This window comes from Chelon labrosus (assembly GCF_963514085.1).
Source record: "Chelon labrosus genome assembly, chromosome: 4".
NCBI classification, from domain to species: Eukaryota; Metazoa; Chordata; class Actinopteri; order Mugiliformes; family Mugilidae; genus Chelon; species Chelon labrosus.
The window spans coordinates 1,583,340-1,600,335 of record NC_140340.1 but is presented as its reverse complement, the minus strand read 5'-3'; the positions used below and the strand labels follow the sequence as shown (position 1 = coordinate 1,600,335).

The 16,996-nt window shown below is 40.0% G+C and overlaps 1 protein-coding gene across 1 annotated transcript; it reads left to right on the top strand.

The window, feature by feature from the left end:
• Positions 1–200: 200 nt before the first annotated feature.
• LOC311486868 (uncharacterized protein) lies at positions 201–13,469 on the top strand (the record flags this gene model as incomplete). The annotated part of the gene is made up of 3 exons (XM_084542885.1): positions 201–436; positions 8,315–9,641; positions 12,081–13,469. The coding sequence occupies 3 exons, from the start codon at positions 201–203 to the stop codon at positions 13,467–13,469; spliced, it is 2,952 nt and encodes a 983-aa protein (XP_084399011.1).
• Positions 13,470–16,996: the final 3,527 nt, after the last annotated feature.

The following is a 16,996-nucleotide window of genomic DNA, read 5'->3' as shown; positions in this document are numbered from 1 at the left end:
AGTCCAGCTACAGGAGAGAAAAGTGGAAAACTACAACACTGCTGCTTCAAGCTGCTGACTCTCCACACACTTAAGGTGAGTTTGACCAAAAACAGGACTCAAAGTCAAAGGAAGTTTCAGGGAAGTTAGTAGAAGATGGAGGAGAGCCATGACTGACTGGACTTTGTGTCTGCTGTGTTTCAGCTTCACTCAGAGACTAAATGGCTTCCAGATCAGAGGAGGATCTCTGCTGTCCGGTCTGTCAGGAGGTCTTCAGAGATCCTGTTCTTCTGTCATGTAGCCACAGCTTCTGTAAAGTCTGTCTGAAGAACTGGTGGAGAGAGAAACCAACACACCAGTGTCCAGTTTGTAAGAGAAGATCTTCAAGAGATGATCCACCTTCAAATTTGGTGTTGAGGAACCTGTGTGAGTCCTTCTTACAGGAGAGAGATCAGAGATCTCCAGAGTCTCTCTGCAGTCTGCACTCTGAGAAACTCAGACTCTTCTGTCTGGACCATCAGCAGCCAGTGTGTGTCGTCTGCAGAGATTCAAAAATACACTTCAACCACAGATTCAGTCCCATCGATGAAGCTGCACAACAGCACAAGAAGAACCTTCAGGAGACTCTGGAGCCCTTAAAGAAGAAGTTAAAGGTTTGTGAACAAGTTAAAGTGAAGTTTGATGAAACAGAAAAACACATCAAGGTCCAGGCCCGACACACAGAGAGGCAGATTAAGGAGCAGTTCAAGAAGCTTCACCAGTTTCTAGCAGAGGAAGAGGAGGCCAGGATGGCTGCACTGAGGGAGGAAGAGGAGCAGAAGAGTCAGATGATGAAGGAGAAGATGGAGACTCTGAGCAGAGAGATAGCAGCTCTTTCAGACACAGTCAGAGCCACAGAGGAGGAGCTGAGAGCTGAAGACGTCTCATTCCTGAACAACTACAAGGCTGCAGTGGAAAGAGTCCAGCGCTGCCCCCTGCTGGATGATCCACAGCTGCCCTCAGGAGCTCTGATAGACCAGGCCAAACATCTGGGCAACCTGACCTTCAACACCTGGAACAACATGAAGGACATGGTCTCCTACACTCCTGTCATTCTGGATCCAAACACTGCTCATCCATATCTGATCCTGTCTGGAGATCTGACCAGTCTGAGACGAGGAGATGAGCAACATCTTCCTGATAATCCAGAGAGGTTTAATTATCACTGGTCTGTCCTGGGCTCTGAGGGCTTTAACTCAGGGACTCACAGCTGGGATGTTGAGGTTGGAGACAACACATGGTGGTATCTGGGTGTGTTAGTGGAGTCTGTCCAGAGGAAGGGAGAGATACGATCTGGATTGTGGACAATAAGGTTCAATGGAGGTAAATACTCAACATGGTCACCACCAGCATCATCTACTGTTCTCTCAGTAAAGAAGAAGTTCCAGAGAATCAGAGTGAATCTGGACTGGAAGAGAGGAAATCTGTCTTTCTCTGATGTTGATACTAACAAACAGATACACACCTTCAAACACACTTTCACTGAGAGGATGTTTCCATTCATTTTGAATGAGGATAAAGTGAAGATATTACCAGTGAATCAGATCAGATAGAGATAAACAGGATGATTCTGTTTATGATGTTGTTTCTTTCTTTAAGGGGAAAAGTCAGTGAATTTAAAAATCACCCATCCTCCTGTTGTGTCATTATTCTAAAGCTGTGTTAGTGTTTTAGTTCTTGCTGTTCCTATTCTGATTTTTTTGTTCTTTAGTTTAACTTGTGACCGTTTCATGTATGTAAAATGATTTCAGGTTTTCTATATTCATTCAGCACATTAAAGTAAAACAATCCATGTTTTATAAATGTATGTAAGTGGAAAAGTCAGTATTATGGTTGACTTGTTAGTTTTCAGGGTAATCTTGTTAGTTTAGTTCAGTCTTGATGTAAAGTTGTTGATTTCAGAGCTGAATGTTTGATGTGACTGATCTCATGATGTGAGCTGTATTTCATGTAAATTAAGTGTATTGTGAAGAAGTTCAGGAAACCTTAATTGGTTTAATGAGTAATAGAGTACCGCAGTTACCCGTAACCCGGATGTATAAATGAAGATCATGAATAAGACCTTGGGTCAAGAGAACCTTAAACAGAGGCTGTAATCCAACTCATAAATGTTAACTTCAGTTGATGCTGACTAGGGTGTGTGAGCACATTAAAAACTAAAGAATTACCGTCATAAAAAACGTATACTTTGATGATTGAATGATCCTGTAGGTACAATCTATGCTTTTTGATTTTGTGTATTAACAGAGCTGAGAGTGTTGCATAAATAGTTTAACAGTTGTGAAAGTATATCTGCTCTGCTGTGAAACTTGAACTACGGTTTAAGTTTGATTAATATATGACATAAACGAAATTATGGAAGCCCATTTCCGCCACTTGATGAAAAAAAATATGAGACACTAAGTCATAGTTATGAGATAGCTAAGTCATAATTATGAGATACTAAGTCAAAATTATGAGATACTAAGTCATAATTATGAGATAGCTAAGTCATAATTATGAGATACTAAGTCGAAATTATGAGATACTAAGTCATAATTATGAGATACTAAGTCAAAATTATGAGATAGCTAAGTCATAATTATGAGATACTAAGTCATAGGTATGAGATACACTTTTGCTGTGTCTTAAAGTCATACTTAGGCTAAAACGAAAATGGATGCCATTATTGAGGACTACTTCAGACGTGGATTCACAAATAGGGAGATTTTAACCTTACTGGAAGAAAGACACAATATTACGTTAAGCCTTCGGACGCTGGAGAGGAAGCTACAGAGGAACCAGCTATGGGGGAGAAAAAACAAAGCAGATGAAGCAGAGGTGGCCTCCTTTATATCTCAGCAGCTGCAAACATCAGGCAAACAGCACGGGTACCGCTGGATGCACCAGAAATGCTGGATGGCCGGACTGATTACTGACAGGGAAACCGTGCGCCAGATAATGAGACTGCTGGACCCAAATGGGGTCGATCTCCGTGCCCGCAACCGTTTGCGACGGCGCATTTATGTCAGCCGTGGTCCGAATTATGTTTGGCATGTGGACGGATATGACAAGTTGAAGCCTTACGGCATATGTGTTAGTGGGTGCATAGATGGCTTCTCTAGGAAGATGATATGGCTCGAGACGTTCAAAACCAACAGCGATCCCCGAATTATTGCAGGGTATTTTATTGATGCCGTGAGTGACAACAGTGGATGCCACCTATACTACTACTACCTATACTACCATACTACTGAAAAAAAAAAAGCATCAGGACATATAATAGAAATCCCGAACAACATTGTGTGATCCACTGATTTATCACTTAGGCCACTTACTTATTATGACAGGAGCTGGACCGATTCACACAAACCCCATCACATCAAAATGTAGTATGACTTTAAGACACAGCAAGAGTGTATCTCATAATTATGACTTAGCTATCTCATAATTATGACTTAATATCCCATAATTATGACTTAGCTATCTCATAATTTTGACTTAATATCCCATAATTATGACTTAGCTATCTCATAATTTTGACTTAGTATCTCATAATTATGACTTAGTAGCTCTATTTTTTTTCATCAAGTGGCGGAAATGGGCTTCCATACGAAATACATGTATTTCATGTAACCTGTGACCTGCTGTCATTCTGTTCTTCTACTTTCTGATAACACTGTGTGTAAGACAATAAAAAGGGAAACATGTTCTGACTCTACTGTCATGTCTTCGTTCTGACTGAACTACAGATCTGATCAGACGTAACATCACTCAGACTGAGAGCTGCATCTCCACAGCATCCTCTTGGTGTTGAACTCTTAGTTCAGGTTCTTAGTGTAGTAGTTTCTTTCTCAGTTCACAGTGTTTGGTTGTCCAAATGTAAAGTGTCAACAAAGACATAAGGTCCTACTCTATGAATAATCCTGTTACAAGTATTGAAGCCTGTGAATTCCTGGAACATTCAAAGATTTAGAAATGGTTTCATAGAAGTCTACGGTGAGTTCTTCATAAAGAATTTAGAGTGAATGTAATTCAAGAGTAATCTGTCAGCAGTTTAATATACATAATTTCACTTTCTCACACAAAACATCATGAAAATATTTGGCATTTAAAGACATAATTCAGCAGAAGATCCTGACATAAACTTACACTGTGTTGTCCTCTGGTGCATAGTGGTCACTACAGTGGACAGCTACTAAAAAGTAATTTTCTCTTTAATGCAATGGTTTCTACTGTGGAACTGCATATCAGCCTCTGGAGTGCTCTCTCCTGTCCTACTCCATTGAGGTCTTTTCAGTGGTCAGTCGGTGTAACTGCAAGTAAACTTCCTCTGAATCCAACGTGGCCGCTAAAAAGCCATCCGTGCCGACCACTGCTGGTATATCCTGTCAAAGCTTCTATTCTCGAAGAACCACATAAGTAAAAAAAAAAAATATGACGATATACAGTAACATCTAAGGAAGCATATCCGTTTGGAATATGAAATTTTTACTTCCAATATGTAGAAAAATACGTTTAACCATGTGTCCACTGAAGTGGACATCATGCATCACCAAGTATATTTTTAACACAAGTCATGTAATTGCTTCACTGTTTCTTGTGACTGTTTTGGTTACAAGTCAGTGAATAATTGTTATATTTATAAGCTGTTCATTTAAAATATAAATTTTTGTGCAGATTAGCTGTAGTTTGTGTTACTATACTAATTATTTTATCATATTTTGTACTAGGAGGCTCTGCATCCTGCCCCTCATCTTGACTATAGGCACCCTCACTTTCTGCATCTGGACTGTCTGTATCTCCATCATCTTCAGTTCCTATGTCTCTGTTCTTCTTTGGCAGCCACTCATCATCACTGTTGTCACTATACTCATCATCACTGGAGCTGGACCTAATTTCCTGAACTATTCTATAGGTTGCCTTATTCTTTGCTGCATTTGAAGTCTACAGAATATGATAAAATAATTATTATAGTAACACAGACTACAACTAATCTGCACAAAACATATTTTAAATGAATAGCTTATAAATATAGCAAGTATACACTGACTTATAACCAAAACAGTCACAAGAAACAGTGAAGCAATTACATGACTTGTGTTAAAAATATACTGGGTGATGCACGGTGTCCACTTCATTGTTGTTTTTGACCATTGTTTTGTTTTTTAAAGCATAAAAAGAAACAAGTGTTTCTATATTTAGAATAAAACACAAGTTAATTCATTTTAACAATAAGTTCACAATGCTTTATGTTGAGTTCTCAGGCGCATGAAGTCCACTGGAGTGGACATGTCTGGAACTCTATGAATATACCATATTTTTGGGAAAAAAAAGTTGAACATTTTTTTTTCATGTCCTAAGAAGAAAAAAAACACTTCATTAAAAAATCTTGACCAAAGTTTTCATAATTCATGCATCAGAGGGTTAAACCACAAGATGGCAGCAGTCTGATGTGGTTCATTGCAGGTTAAACCTCCTGCAGACAGTTTTTACTGTGAATGATCACCTGACTCCAGCTGACAGAGGAAGAGATACAGCAACAGCAGTAGACAGGTGGACACAGACTGAACAGGTCATTGATGTTTGTGTTGAGTTTCTGTCTCTGAGTCATGTGTCTCCTGATCTGCTGAAAGACAAACACAGTGTGTGCACAGACGATCATAAACATGAAACATGCTGCAGTCATGAAGGGATTAAGAAAGATATACAACAACAGGAGATCTGATGAAACGACAGCAGACTGAGAGAAGACTGTCTTTATATTGACAATATATTTATGAGGGGTTTGTTGGAGGTGCATGAGTGATTTGAATGTCCCCCCCCCCCAAAAAAAAACTTTATCTTATAATGAACATATTTTTTTGCAAAACGGTGAGAAAATATGAATCACAAAGAAACAGACTGAGTTTAAATAGATAACTCAACATCTGCACATTGGAAGGAAGTATAAGCATATGTATCAGCAAAACAAACTCACACATTTCAGTGCTTTCTTGAAACATCATCTCATTCATGAAAAAAACAAAACAGTCTAATTTTGAGAAAACGACATCTGTGTATGTATTAATTGGCCTACTTTATTAAGGTATTATATATTTATCCACTATTATAATGCCAAACTTACATACTGTATCATTGACTTGCATGTGTAAGTGCACCTCCAGGATTCCAAGTTACAGTGGCTTGCAAAAGTATTCATACCCCTTGAACTTTTCCACATTTTGTCACATTACGACCACAAACATGGATATATTTTATTGGAATTTTATGAGAAAGACTGACACAGAGTGGCACACAATTGTGAAGTACAAAGAAAATTTTACATGATTTTAATTTTTTTTACAAATAAAAAACTGAAAAGTGCGGTGTGCAAATGTATTCAGCCCCCTTTTCTCTGAGTGCAACCAATTGCCTTCAGAAGTCACCTGCTGGTTGCTGAATGATCAAATGTTGACCTAATGACTAAATAGAGCCCACCTGTGTGTAATCTAATCTCAGTACAAACACATCTGTTCTGTGACGGCCTCAGAGGTTTGTTAAGAAAATATTGGGGAGTAAACAGCATCATGAAGTCCAAGGAACACACCAGACAGGTCAGGGATAAAGTTGCGGAGAAGTTTAAAGCAGGGTTAGGCCATAAAAAAAGGTTTCCCAAGCTTTGAACATCTCATGGAGCACTGTTCAATCCATCATCCGAAAATGGAAAGACTATGGCACAACAGCAAACCTACCAAGACACAGCTGTCCACCTAAACTTACAGGCTGAACAAGGAGAGCATTGATCAGAGATGCAGCCAAGAGGCCCATGGTGCCTCTGGACGAACAGCAGAGGTCCACAGCTCAGGTGGGGGAATCTGTCCACAGGACAACTATTGGTCGTGCACTGCACAAATCTGGCCCTTACGAAAGAGTGGCAAGAAGAAAGCCACTGTTAAAAGAAAACCAAAAGAAGTGCCGTTTGATGTTTGCCAGAAGCTATGTGGGGGACACAGCAAACATCTGGAAGAAGGTGCTCTGGTCAGATGAGTCCAAAATTGAACATTTTGATGTAAATGCGAAATGTTATGTGTGCAGGAAAACTAACACTGCACATCACTCTGAACACACCATCCCCCCTGTCAAACATGGTGGTGGCAGCATCATGTTCTGGGGGTGCTTCTCTTTGGCAGGGACAGGGAAGACAGTCAGAGTTGATGAGAAGATGCATGGAGCCAAATACAGGGCAATCTTGGAAGAAAACCTGTTGGAGTCTGCAAAAGACTTGAGAGTGGGGTGGAGGTTCACCTTCCAGGAGGACAACAACCCTAAACATAAAGCCAGGGCAACAATGGAATGGTTTAAAACAAAACATATTCATGTGTTGGAATAGCCCAGTCAAAGTCCAGACCTAAGTCCAATCGAGAATCTGTAGCAAAATCTGAAAACAGCCATTCACAAACGCTCTCCATCTAATCTGACTGAGCTGACTGAGGTGTTTTGCAAAGAAGAATGGGCAAAATTTGCAGTCTCTAGATGTGCAAGGCTGGTAGAGACATACCTCAAAAGACTTGCAGCTGTAATTGCAGCAAAAGGCGGTTCCACAAAGTATTGGCTCAGGGGGAGCTGAATACTTTTGCACAACGCACTTTTCAGTTTTTTATTTGTAAAAAAAAAAAAAAAATAAAATAAATCATGTATAATTTTCTTTGTACTACACAATTGTGTGCCGTATTGTGTTGGTCTTTCACATAAAATTCCAACAAAATCTATTTATGTTTGTGGTTGTAATGTGACAAAATGTGGAAAAGTTCAAGGGGTATGAATACTTTTGCAAGCCACTGTAATTACCAGGCCAAACTTGAGATCATCTGTTTAGAAGTGTTTCTGTCTTCATTGTCAAGGGAAATGGTTTTACAACTTATTTATACTGAACTCTGGACTGAAACACTCCCTTGACTAACAGGTCAAAGTTCAACATTTATGAGAGGAGTTCAGGTAAAGCTCCACCCCCTCACCTCATTTACCTGAGACAAACCAGGAAACAGTTTATTATTGTGTGAGACTAAAGAGAGACACAGACGATCAGATTCACCTTCAGACCAAACTAACACCTTCCTCTGAGTGAGTTCAGCTACAGGAGAGAAAAGTGGAAAACTACAACACTGCTGCTTCAAGCTGCTGACTCTCCACACACTGAAGGTGAGTTTGACCAAAAACAGGACTCAAAGTCAAAGGAAGTTTCGGGGAAGTTAGTAGAAGATGGAGGAGAGCCATGACTGACTGTACTTTGTGTCTGCTGTGTTTCAGCTTCACTCAGAAACTAAATGGCTTCCAGATTAGAGGAGGATCTCTGCTGTCCGGTCTGTCAGGACATCTTCAGAGATCCTGTTCTTCTGTCATGTAGCCACAGCTTCTGTAAAGCCTGTCTGAAGAACTGGTGGAGAGAGAATCCAACACACCAGTGTCCAGTTTGTAAGAGAAGATCTTCAAGAGATGATCCACCTTCAAACCTGGTGTTGAGGAACCTGTGTGAGTCCTTCTTACAGGAGAGAGATCAGAGCTCTTCAGAGTCTCTCTGCAGTCTGCACTCTGAGAAACTCAAACTCTTCTGTCTGGACCATCAGCAGCCAGTGTGTGTCGCATGCAGAGATTCAAAAAAACACTCCAACCACAGATTCAGACCCATTGCTGATGCTGCACGACAGCACAAGAAGAATCTTCAGGAAACTCTGGAGCCCTTAAAGAAGAAATTAAAGTTTTGTGAAGAAGTTAAAGTGCAGTTTGATGAAACAGAAAAACACATCAAGGTCCAGGCCCGACACACAGAGAGGCAGATTAAGGAGCAGTTCAAGAAGCTTCACCAGTTTCTAGCAGAGGAAGAGGAGGCCAGGATGGCTGCACTGAGGGAGGAAGAGGAGCAGAAGAGTCAGATGATGAAGGAGAAGATGGAGACTCTGAGCAGAGAGATAGCAGCTCTTTCAGACACAGTCAGAGCCACAGAGGAGGAGCTGAGAGCTGAAGACGTCTCATTCCTGAGCAACTACAAGGCTGCAGTGGAAAGAGTCCAGCGCTGCCCCCTGCTGGATGATCCACAGCTGCCCTCAGGAGCTCTGATAGACCAGGCCAAACATCTGGGCAACCTGACCTTCAACATCTGGAACAAGATGAAGGACATGGTCTCCTACACTCCTGTCATTCTGGATCCAAACACTCTTCATCCAAGACTGATCCTGTCTGAAGATCTGACCAGTGTGAGAGGAGGAGATAAACAACATCTTCCTGATAATCCAGAGAGGTTTGATTGCTACAGGTCTGTCCTGGGCTCTGAGGGCTTTAACTCAGGGACTCACAGCTGGGATGTTGAGGTTGGAGATAACACATGGTGGACACTGGGCGTGTTAGCAGAGTCTCTCCAGAGGAAGGGATTCATACTCTCTGGATTGTGGACGATAAGGTTCAATGGAGGTAAATACTCAACATTCTCACCACCAGCATCTTCCACTGTTCTCTCAGTAAAGAAGAAGCTCCAGAGAATCCGAGTGAATCTGGACTGGAACAAAGGAAATCTGTCGTTCTCTGATCTTGACACCAACAAACACATACACACCTTCAGACACACTTTCACTCAGAGGATTTTTCCATACATTAACACTGGGGACAAAGTGAAGATATTACCATTGAATCAGATTAGTTAGAGATAAACAGGATGATTCTGTTTATGGTATTTCGTTTTTAAAGAGAAAAGTCATTGAATTTAGAACACCTGTCCTCCTGTTGTCTCATTATTCTAAAGCTGTGTTTCTGTTTTAGTTCTTGCTGTTCCTTTTCTGTTTTTTTGTATTTTAGTTTAACTTGTGATTTTTTCATGTATGTAAAATGATTTCACTTTTTCTGTATTCATTCAGCACATTAAAGTAAAACAATCCATGTTTAATCAAATGTATGTAGGTGGAATGTCAGTTTGGGTTCAGACTTATAAAGTTGTTGATTTCATATCTGAACGTTTGTCTCTTCAGAAATGAAAAGCTGCCAGATGATCCAGATATGACTGATCTGATGAGGTGAGCTGTATTTCATGTAACCTGTGACCTGCTGTCATTTTGTTCATCTACTTTCTGATAACATTGTGTGAAAGACAATGAAAAGGGATATGTGTTCAGACTTATGTCTTCATTCTGACTGAAGTACAGATCTGATCAAATGTAAAAACACTCTGCATGACAACAGCATTGTTTTTCTTAGGTTCACTTATTAAAGTGAAATGTGTTCTGCGTCAAGTCATAGTGTTTCATTGTTCCCATCTAAAGTATCACAAGTATTTGTGTCAAGAAAGACAAAAGAGCTGAAAGAGCAGTTCAAACCTGTCATGGAGTGTCATGAAGACTTATGGATCTAAATAATAAACCTGCACTTCTCATGAAGGGAAAATGAAAATGGTTACTCCTTAAATATAATCAAGAAGAGGTAAGGATGAGGGACAGTTATCTGTGTGAGGAAAATAATTAGCTCAGGGTTAAGTTACATGTAATAGGTATTGTGAAGAAGCTCAGAAAACCTAAATGCTAAATTGGTGTAACGAGTAATGGAGTACTGCAGTTACCTGTAACCCGGGTGTATGAAGAACATTGTCAGTAAGACCTTAGGCCATAAAACAAACAGGATGCAGCTGAACACAGTTCAAAGCCACAGCAAAGAGTCTGAATTGATTGTAAATGAGAGATTTCAGTTTCTGATTTTTAACAAACTTGTAGAAATGTCTAAATGTCTGTTAGAAATAGCAAAGACTGATCATTTAAAATGAAGTGCACAGTAAAGAGCAGAAAGTGAAGGGTGCTGAACAGTTTCTGAGGGGTTGATTGGACAATGAGGGGCAGCAAGAAATCAGGTGACAGGCTGACTAATGGTCACATGAGGGTGACACCTGTAAAGTAAAAAAACAGAAATGAGAAACCATGAAGAAAATTATTAACAAAAAGTATGTGAAGAAGTACGTGGCAGTGTTTTTAACAACAAAGCTTTTTAAAAGCTTTGTGGTAAATGTGCAGAAATGTTGAAAAGTATAAATTGCTTTATTTTAGAAACTGAATCTCTTTAAGATTCATTCACGTAATTAACAACTGTGGGTCTCAGGTCCACGTACCAATATAATCAATACACAAACCAAATACACTCACATCAACTTTGGATCAGAAACGTATCTCAATGTATTTAACCCTTTATGGGGCAAGGAACCATATTTGGTCATTTCAGTGCACATTTTAAATTACATTGCCTCTCAGTGAGGTTTAGAAGCATGATGCTTTCACACAATCAGCAAAATCAAGGCACCATTTTCAGGTCAAATCATGGTCAGATGTGGTCTGTCCACCTCTACATGAATGCTGAGCGTAACTGCTTTATTAGGTACCAGGAAGAAGTGGTCTAATGTTGCCTAGTGGTCTAATGTGTATGTTGACAAGTGCCTGAATCAGCACTTACGATGATACATGTTGACATTTGTTACCATATATGGTAAATTCATTGACCTTAATTTTATACATGAAAATGAAAAATTTAGATACATGTCACAAAAGTTAAAAAGCATTCTTATGCTCTACAATAACACTCGAGGGTGGACATTTATAAAGTACAAGAATTTCAATGAGTGCCATGTGAAGGGTTAACACAACTTACAATATGCACATGTCCTCTTTGCAGATAAATAACTTGACCTGTGGAACAAAACACACCCTTTACTAACAGGTCAAAGTTCAACATGTATTAAGAGTCCAGGTAAAGCTCCGCCCCCTGACCTGATTTACCTGAGACAAACCAGGAAACAGTTTATTATTGTGAGAGACTAAAGAGAGACACAGACGATCAGATTCACCTTCAGACCAAACTAACACCTTCCTCTGAGTGAGTCCCGCTACAGGAGAGAAAAGTGGAAAACTACAACACTGCTGCTTCAAGCTGCTGACTCTCCACACACTGAAGGTGAGTTTGACCAAAAACAGGACTCAAAGTCAAAGGAAGTTTCAGGGAAGTTAGTAGAAGATGGAGGAGAGCCATGACTGACTGGACTTTGTGTCTGCTGTGTTTCAGCTTCACTCAGAGACTAAATGGCTTCCAGATCAGAGGAGGATCTCTGCTGTCCAGTCTGTCAGGACGTCTTCAGAGATCCTGTTCTTCTGTCATGTAGCCACAGCTTCTGTAAAGCCTGTCTGAAGGAGTGGTGGAGAGATAAACCAACACACCAGTGTCCAGTTTGTATGAGAAGATCTTCAAGAGATGATCCACCTTCAAACCTGGTGTTGAGGAACCTGTGTGAGTCCTTCTTACAGGAGAGAGATCAGAGATCTCCAGAGTCTCTCTGCAGTCTGCACTCTGAGAAATTCAAACTCTTCTGTCTGGACCATCAGCAGCCAGTGTGTGTCGTCTGCAGAGATTCAAAAAAACACTCCCGGCACAGATTTAGTCCCATGGATGAAGCTGCAACAGAACTCAAGAAGAACCTTCAGGAAACTCTGGAGCCCTTACAGGAGAAGTTAAAGGTTTGTGAACAAGTTAAAGTGGAGTTTGATGAAACAGAAAAACACATCAAGGTCCAGGCCCGACACACAGAGAGGCAGATTAAGGAGCAGTTCAAGAAGCTTCACCAGTTTCTAGCAGATGAAGAGGAGGCCAGGATGGCTGCACTGAGGGAGGAAGAGAAGCAGAAGAGTCAGATGATGAAGGAGAAGATGGAGACTCTGAGCAGAGAGATGGCAGCTATTTCAGACACAGTCAGAGCCATAGAGGAGGAGCTGAGAGCTGAAGACGTCTCATTCCTGAGCAACTACAAGGCTGCAGTGGAAAGAGTCCAGTGCTGCCTCCTGCTGGATGATCCACAGCTGCCCTCAGGAGCTCTGATAGACCAGGCCAAACATCTGGGCAACCTGACCTTCAACATCTGGAACAACATGAAGGACATGGTCTCCTACACTCCTGTCATTCTGGATCCAAACACTGCTCATCTAAAACTGATCCTGTCTGAAGATCTGACCAGTGTGAGAGGAGGAGATGAACAACATCTTCCTGATAATCCAGAGAGGTTTGATCGTTACCAGTCTGTCCTGGGCTCTGAGGGCTTTAACTCAGGGACTCACAGCTGGGATGTTGAGGTTGGAGATAACACATGGTGGTTACTGGGTGTGATAGCAGAGTCTGTCCAGAGGAAGGGAACCATAGGATCTGGGCTGTGGGAAATAGGGTTCCACAAAGGTAAATACTTAACATATTCACCACCAGCTCCTTCCACTGTTCTCTCAGTAAAGACGAAGCTCCAGAGGATCAGAGTGAATCTGGACTGGAACAGAGGAAATCTGTCGTTCTCTGATCTTGATACTAACAAACACATACACACCTTCACACACACTTTCACTGAGAGGATGTTTCCATTCATTTTAAATGCTGACAAACTACCAGTGAAGATATTACCTAAGTTGGGAGGAAATTCTACAAGAATGTAACCCAAACAAAGCTCTGAACAAATTTGATGAAATTCTGATGCCGGTAATAAACAGGCACGCTCCTCTCAGGAAATTCACAGTCAGAAACACGCGTACACCATGGTTAGATCACGAAACCAGAGAGCAAATGAAACACAGAGATCAAGCAAAGAAAACTGCAATACTAACAGGATATGAGTCAGACTGGATAATATATCGTAAGTTAAGAAATTGTGTTACAAAGTTAAATAGAATAAAAAAGAAATTGTACCATGAAAATAGGATTATTGATATAAAAAATGATAACAAAAAAGTATGGAAAACACTGAATGAATTAATGGGGAAAAACCCTCAAACACCATCATCCTTAGAGGTGGACGGCAACTTCCTCACTAGACCATCTGACATTGCTAACTATCTTAATAAATATTTCATAAATAAAATTGATCAATTAAATAATAATATGCCACCTATTGATATAAATAACATATCCAATCTATTAATAAAAGATAACATTATGAAGGATAAACAATGTTCATTTAAGTTTGATAAAGTAGGTATTAAGACAGTAGAAGATATGTTACGGACTTGTAAGAATAAACCACCAGGCATTGATAATCTTGATAGTAAGCTACTAAAGCTGGTCGCAGAGGAAATTGCACCTTCTATCTGTCACATTATAAATATGAGTTTTGCCAACTGTCAGTGTCCATTACAATGGAAGTGTGCCAAGATAATTCCATTACCAAAAAATAAGAAACTGCAATTTTCAGGAGCCAACAGTCGTCCAATTAGCCTTTTACCTGTATTAAGTAAAATTATGGAAAGTGTAATGTTTGAACAAATAACGAACTACTTATCTTTGAATAATTTACTTACAGATTTTCAACACGCATATCGTAAGGGTCACTCCACAACAACAGCTCTAACTCAAATGACAGATGACTGGCTTAGGGAAATAGATAAAAAGAAACTAGTTGGTGTGGTTACGCTTGATTTCTCGGTTGCATTCGACCTAATTGACCACAATTTACTGTTGGAAAAACTTGAATGTTATGGGTTTGAGGTGTCCTCTTTGTCCTTCCTACGGAGTTATCTAACTGCCAGAACACAGACAGTTTTCTTTAATGGGTGTTTTTCTGAAGAGAATGTTGTGTCATGTGGAGTACCACAGGGGAGTTGTTTGGGACCGTTATTGTACATTATTTACACCAATGACCTACCACTTGTTCTGCGAAATGCAAACATAGGAATGTATGCTGATGACTCAACCATATATGCCTCTGCACTAACCAACGGGGAACTAAATGCAGTTTTGAAAGAAGAGTTAAAAGCAGTTGTGAACTGGGTTAACTGCAACAAACTTGCTTTGAATGTGTCCAAAACTAACTGTATGATAATGGGCTCGCACCACAACATTAGTAAAAATCCTCAGTTAGATCTGAAAATCAAAGAAGTACATATCAATCAGGTTCAGGAGACCAAGCTGCTGGGAGTTGTCATTGATGACAAACTTACATGGAAAACACATATAAACAAGGTTGTTAATAAAATGGGAAGTAGCATCTCGGTTATAAGAAGATGCAAAGCATATTTATCACCAAAATCAAGTAAACTAATAATACAAGCTCTAATTCTGTCAAATCTTGACTACTGCTCAGTGGTCTGGTCAAACGCCACAACAGACACAATTAATAAACTTCAAAAAGTGCAAAACAGAGCAATTCGCATTGTCCTGGGTTGTGATCTTAGAACTAATGTATTTAAAATGCATAGAAATCTTGGTTGGTTGATGGTTGGTGATAGATTGTTTTATTCATTACTGATATTTGTAAGAAATGTACTTATAACAAAACCCCCACAAGTTCTACACAAAAAACTACAGTATAGTTCAGACAATCCTAGTTATACAACAAGACATGCGGCCAATGGAAAGTTTTCACTCCCAAAAATAAAGACGAACTACAGTAAAAGAACAGTAATATACAGAGCTATGTATGCTTGGAACCTGCTCCCCAAACAATTTGGACAAACCACTAGCACAAGAGAATTTAAATTGTTAGTGAAAAAACATGTTTTAAATGGATACACACAGAATCCTAACCATGAATAAAGTCAGATGGTGAAAATATATAAAATATCTGAAAATAAATGGGTGTTAGATATATATGATCTTGAGTGAAATCATAATGGAATGATGTGGAATGCATGAATTGCTTAAGAGTTTGAAGGATTGTTTGTAAATAAGTGTCACCTCTTTTATTTTTCTGTAATAATGTATGTGTATGTATGTGTATGTATGTATATATTTTGTTTTTGTTTTTTGTTTTTTCGTTGTTTTTTTTTCTTCTCGTTTTTTGTTTTGTTTTGTATGTTTTAAATTTTTGTCTTGTATTGTATTATATGTCGGACCCCAGGAAGAATAGCTACAGTTCTGCTGCAGCTAATGGGGATCCAAATAAACAAATAAACAAATAAACCAGTGAATCAGATCAGTTAGAGATAAACAGGATGCAAAGTCAGTGAATGTGTTTGTTTTTCATGTATGTAAAATAATTGCACTTTCTCTAAATTCCTTCAGCACATTAAAATAACATGATTCATGTTTAATAAGACATATGTAAGAGCACATTTCAGTTTGGGTTCAGACTTGATGTAAAGTTGTTGATTTCAGAGTAGGGATGTAACGATTACCGGTATGACGATAAACCACGGTAAAATTCCCGACGGTTAGTACTACCGTTTCAAATTTTAATTATTGTTAAAACCGTGAGTGATTACCGCTAGCCTGGTCGTCACCATCCTACGTTTCCGCCCGAAATTTGATTTCGGTCTGGCACGGAGTCTGGCCAAATTGCACTTCCGTGGTTCGCGTGTAACTGCGCCAAGCAGCGAACAGTTGAGTGATGACGCGGAACTCGCCTGCCGAGTTGCTTGTAGTCCAGCGAAGCTTGTAGTTCAACAGCATAGCAACAATAGCGACGGACGGAGGAAGAGACGCTAGAAGCCATCCGCGAAGTTGTCTCAACTCTGGAGAGCATCACGGAATTAAAACCAGAACAAGAGGCTTGTCTTGTCAATTTTATAAACGGCACAGACGTCGTAGCTCTCCTTCCAACTGGCTTTGGGAAAAGTTTGATTTATTTAACTGGAAGCGGAAGTGGTAAGCGTAAGAGCCTGAACTCCGGCGCACAATATACGTCATTATCAAACGTTGCTGATTGGTTAAGGGAACTCCAATGATTTTAAACCTCAAAATAAGCATCCGCCCATTACGGAGACAGATTCCTATTACATTGGGCCAGACTAACGTGCCAGACCCAAATCAAATGTCGGGCGGAAACGTAGGATGGTAACGACCAAGCTAGATTACCGCAACTGATTACCGAAAAACTCAAGTGATACTGCTCATTTCCTGAAGCAGCGGCACCTGAACGGCACTCTCTCAGAAGCGGCCGCGCATGCGCAGTTTGCACTGTCTACAGTTGCCAACTTGGCGACTTTCTCGCTAAATCCAGCGACTTTCAAATCCTCACTTTTTTTTTTTG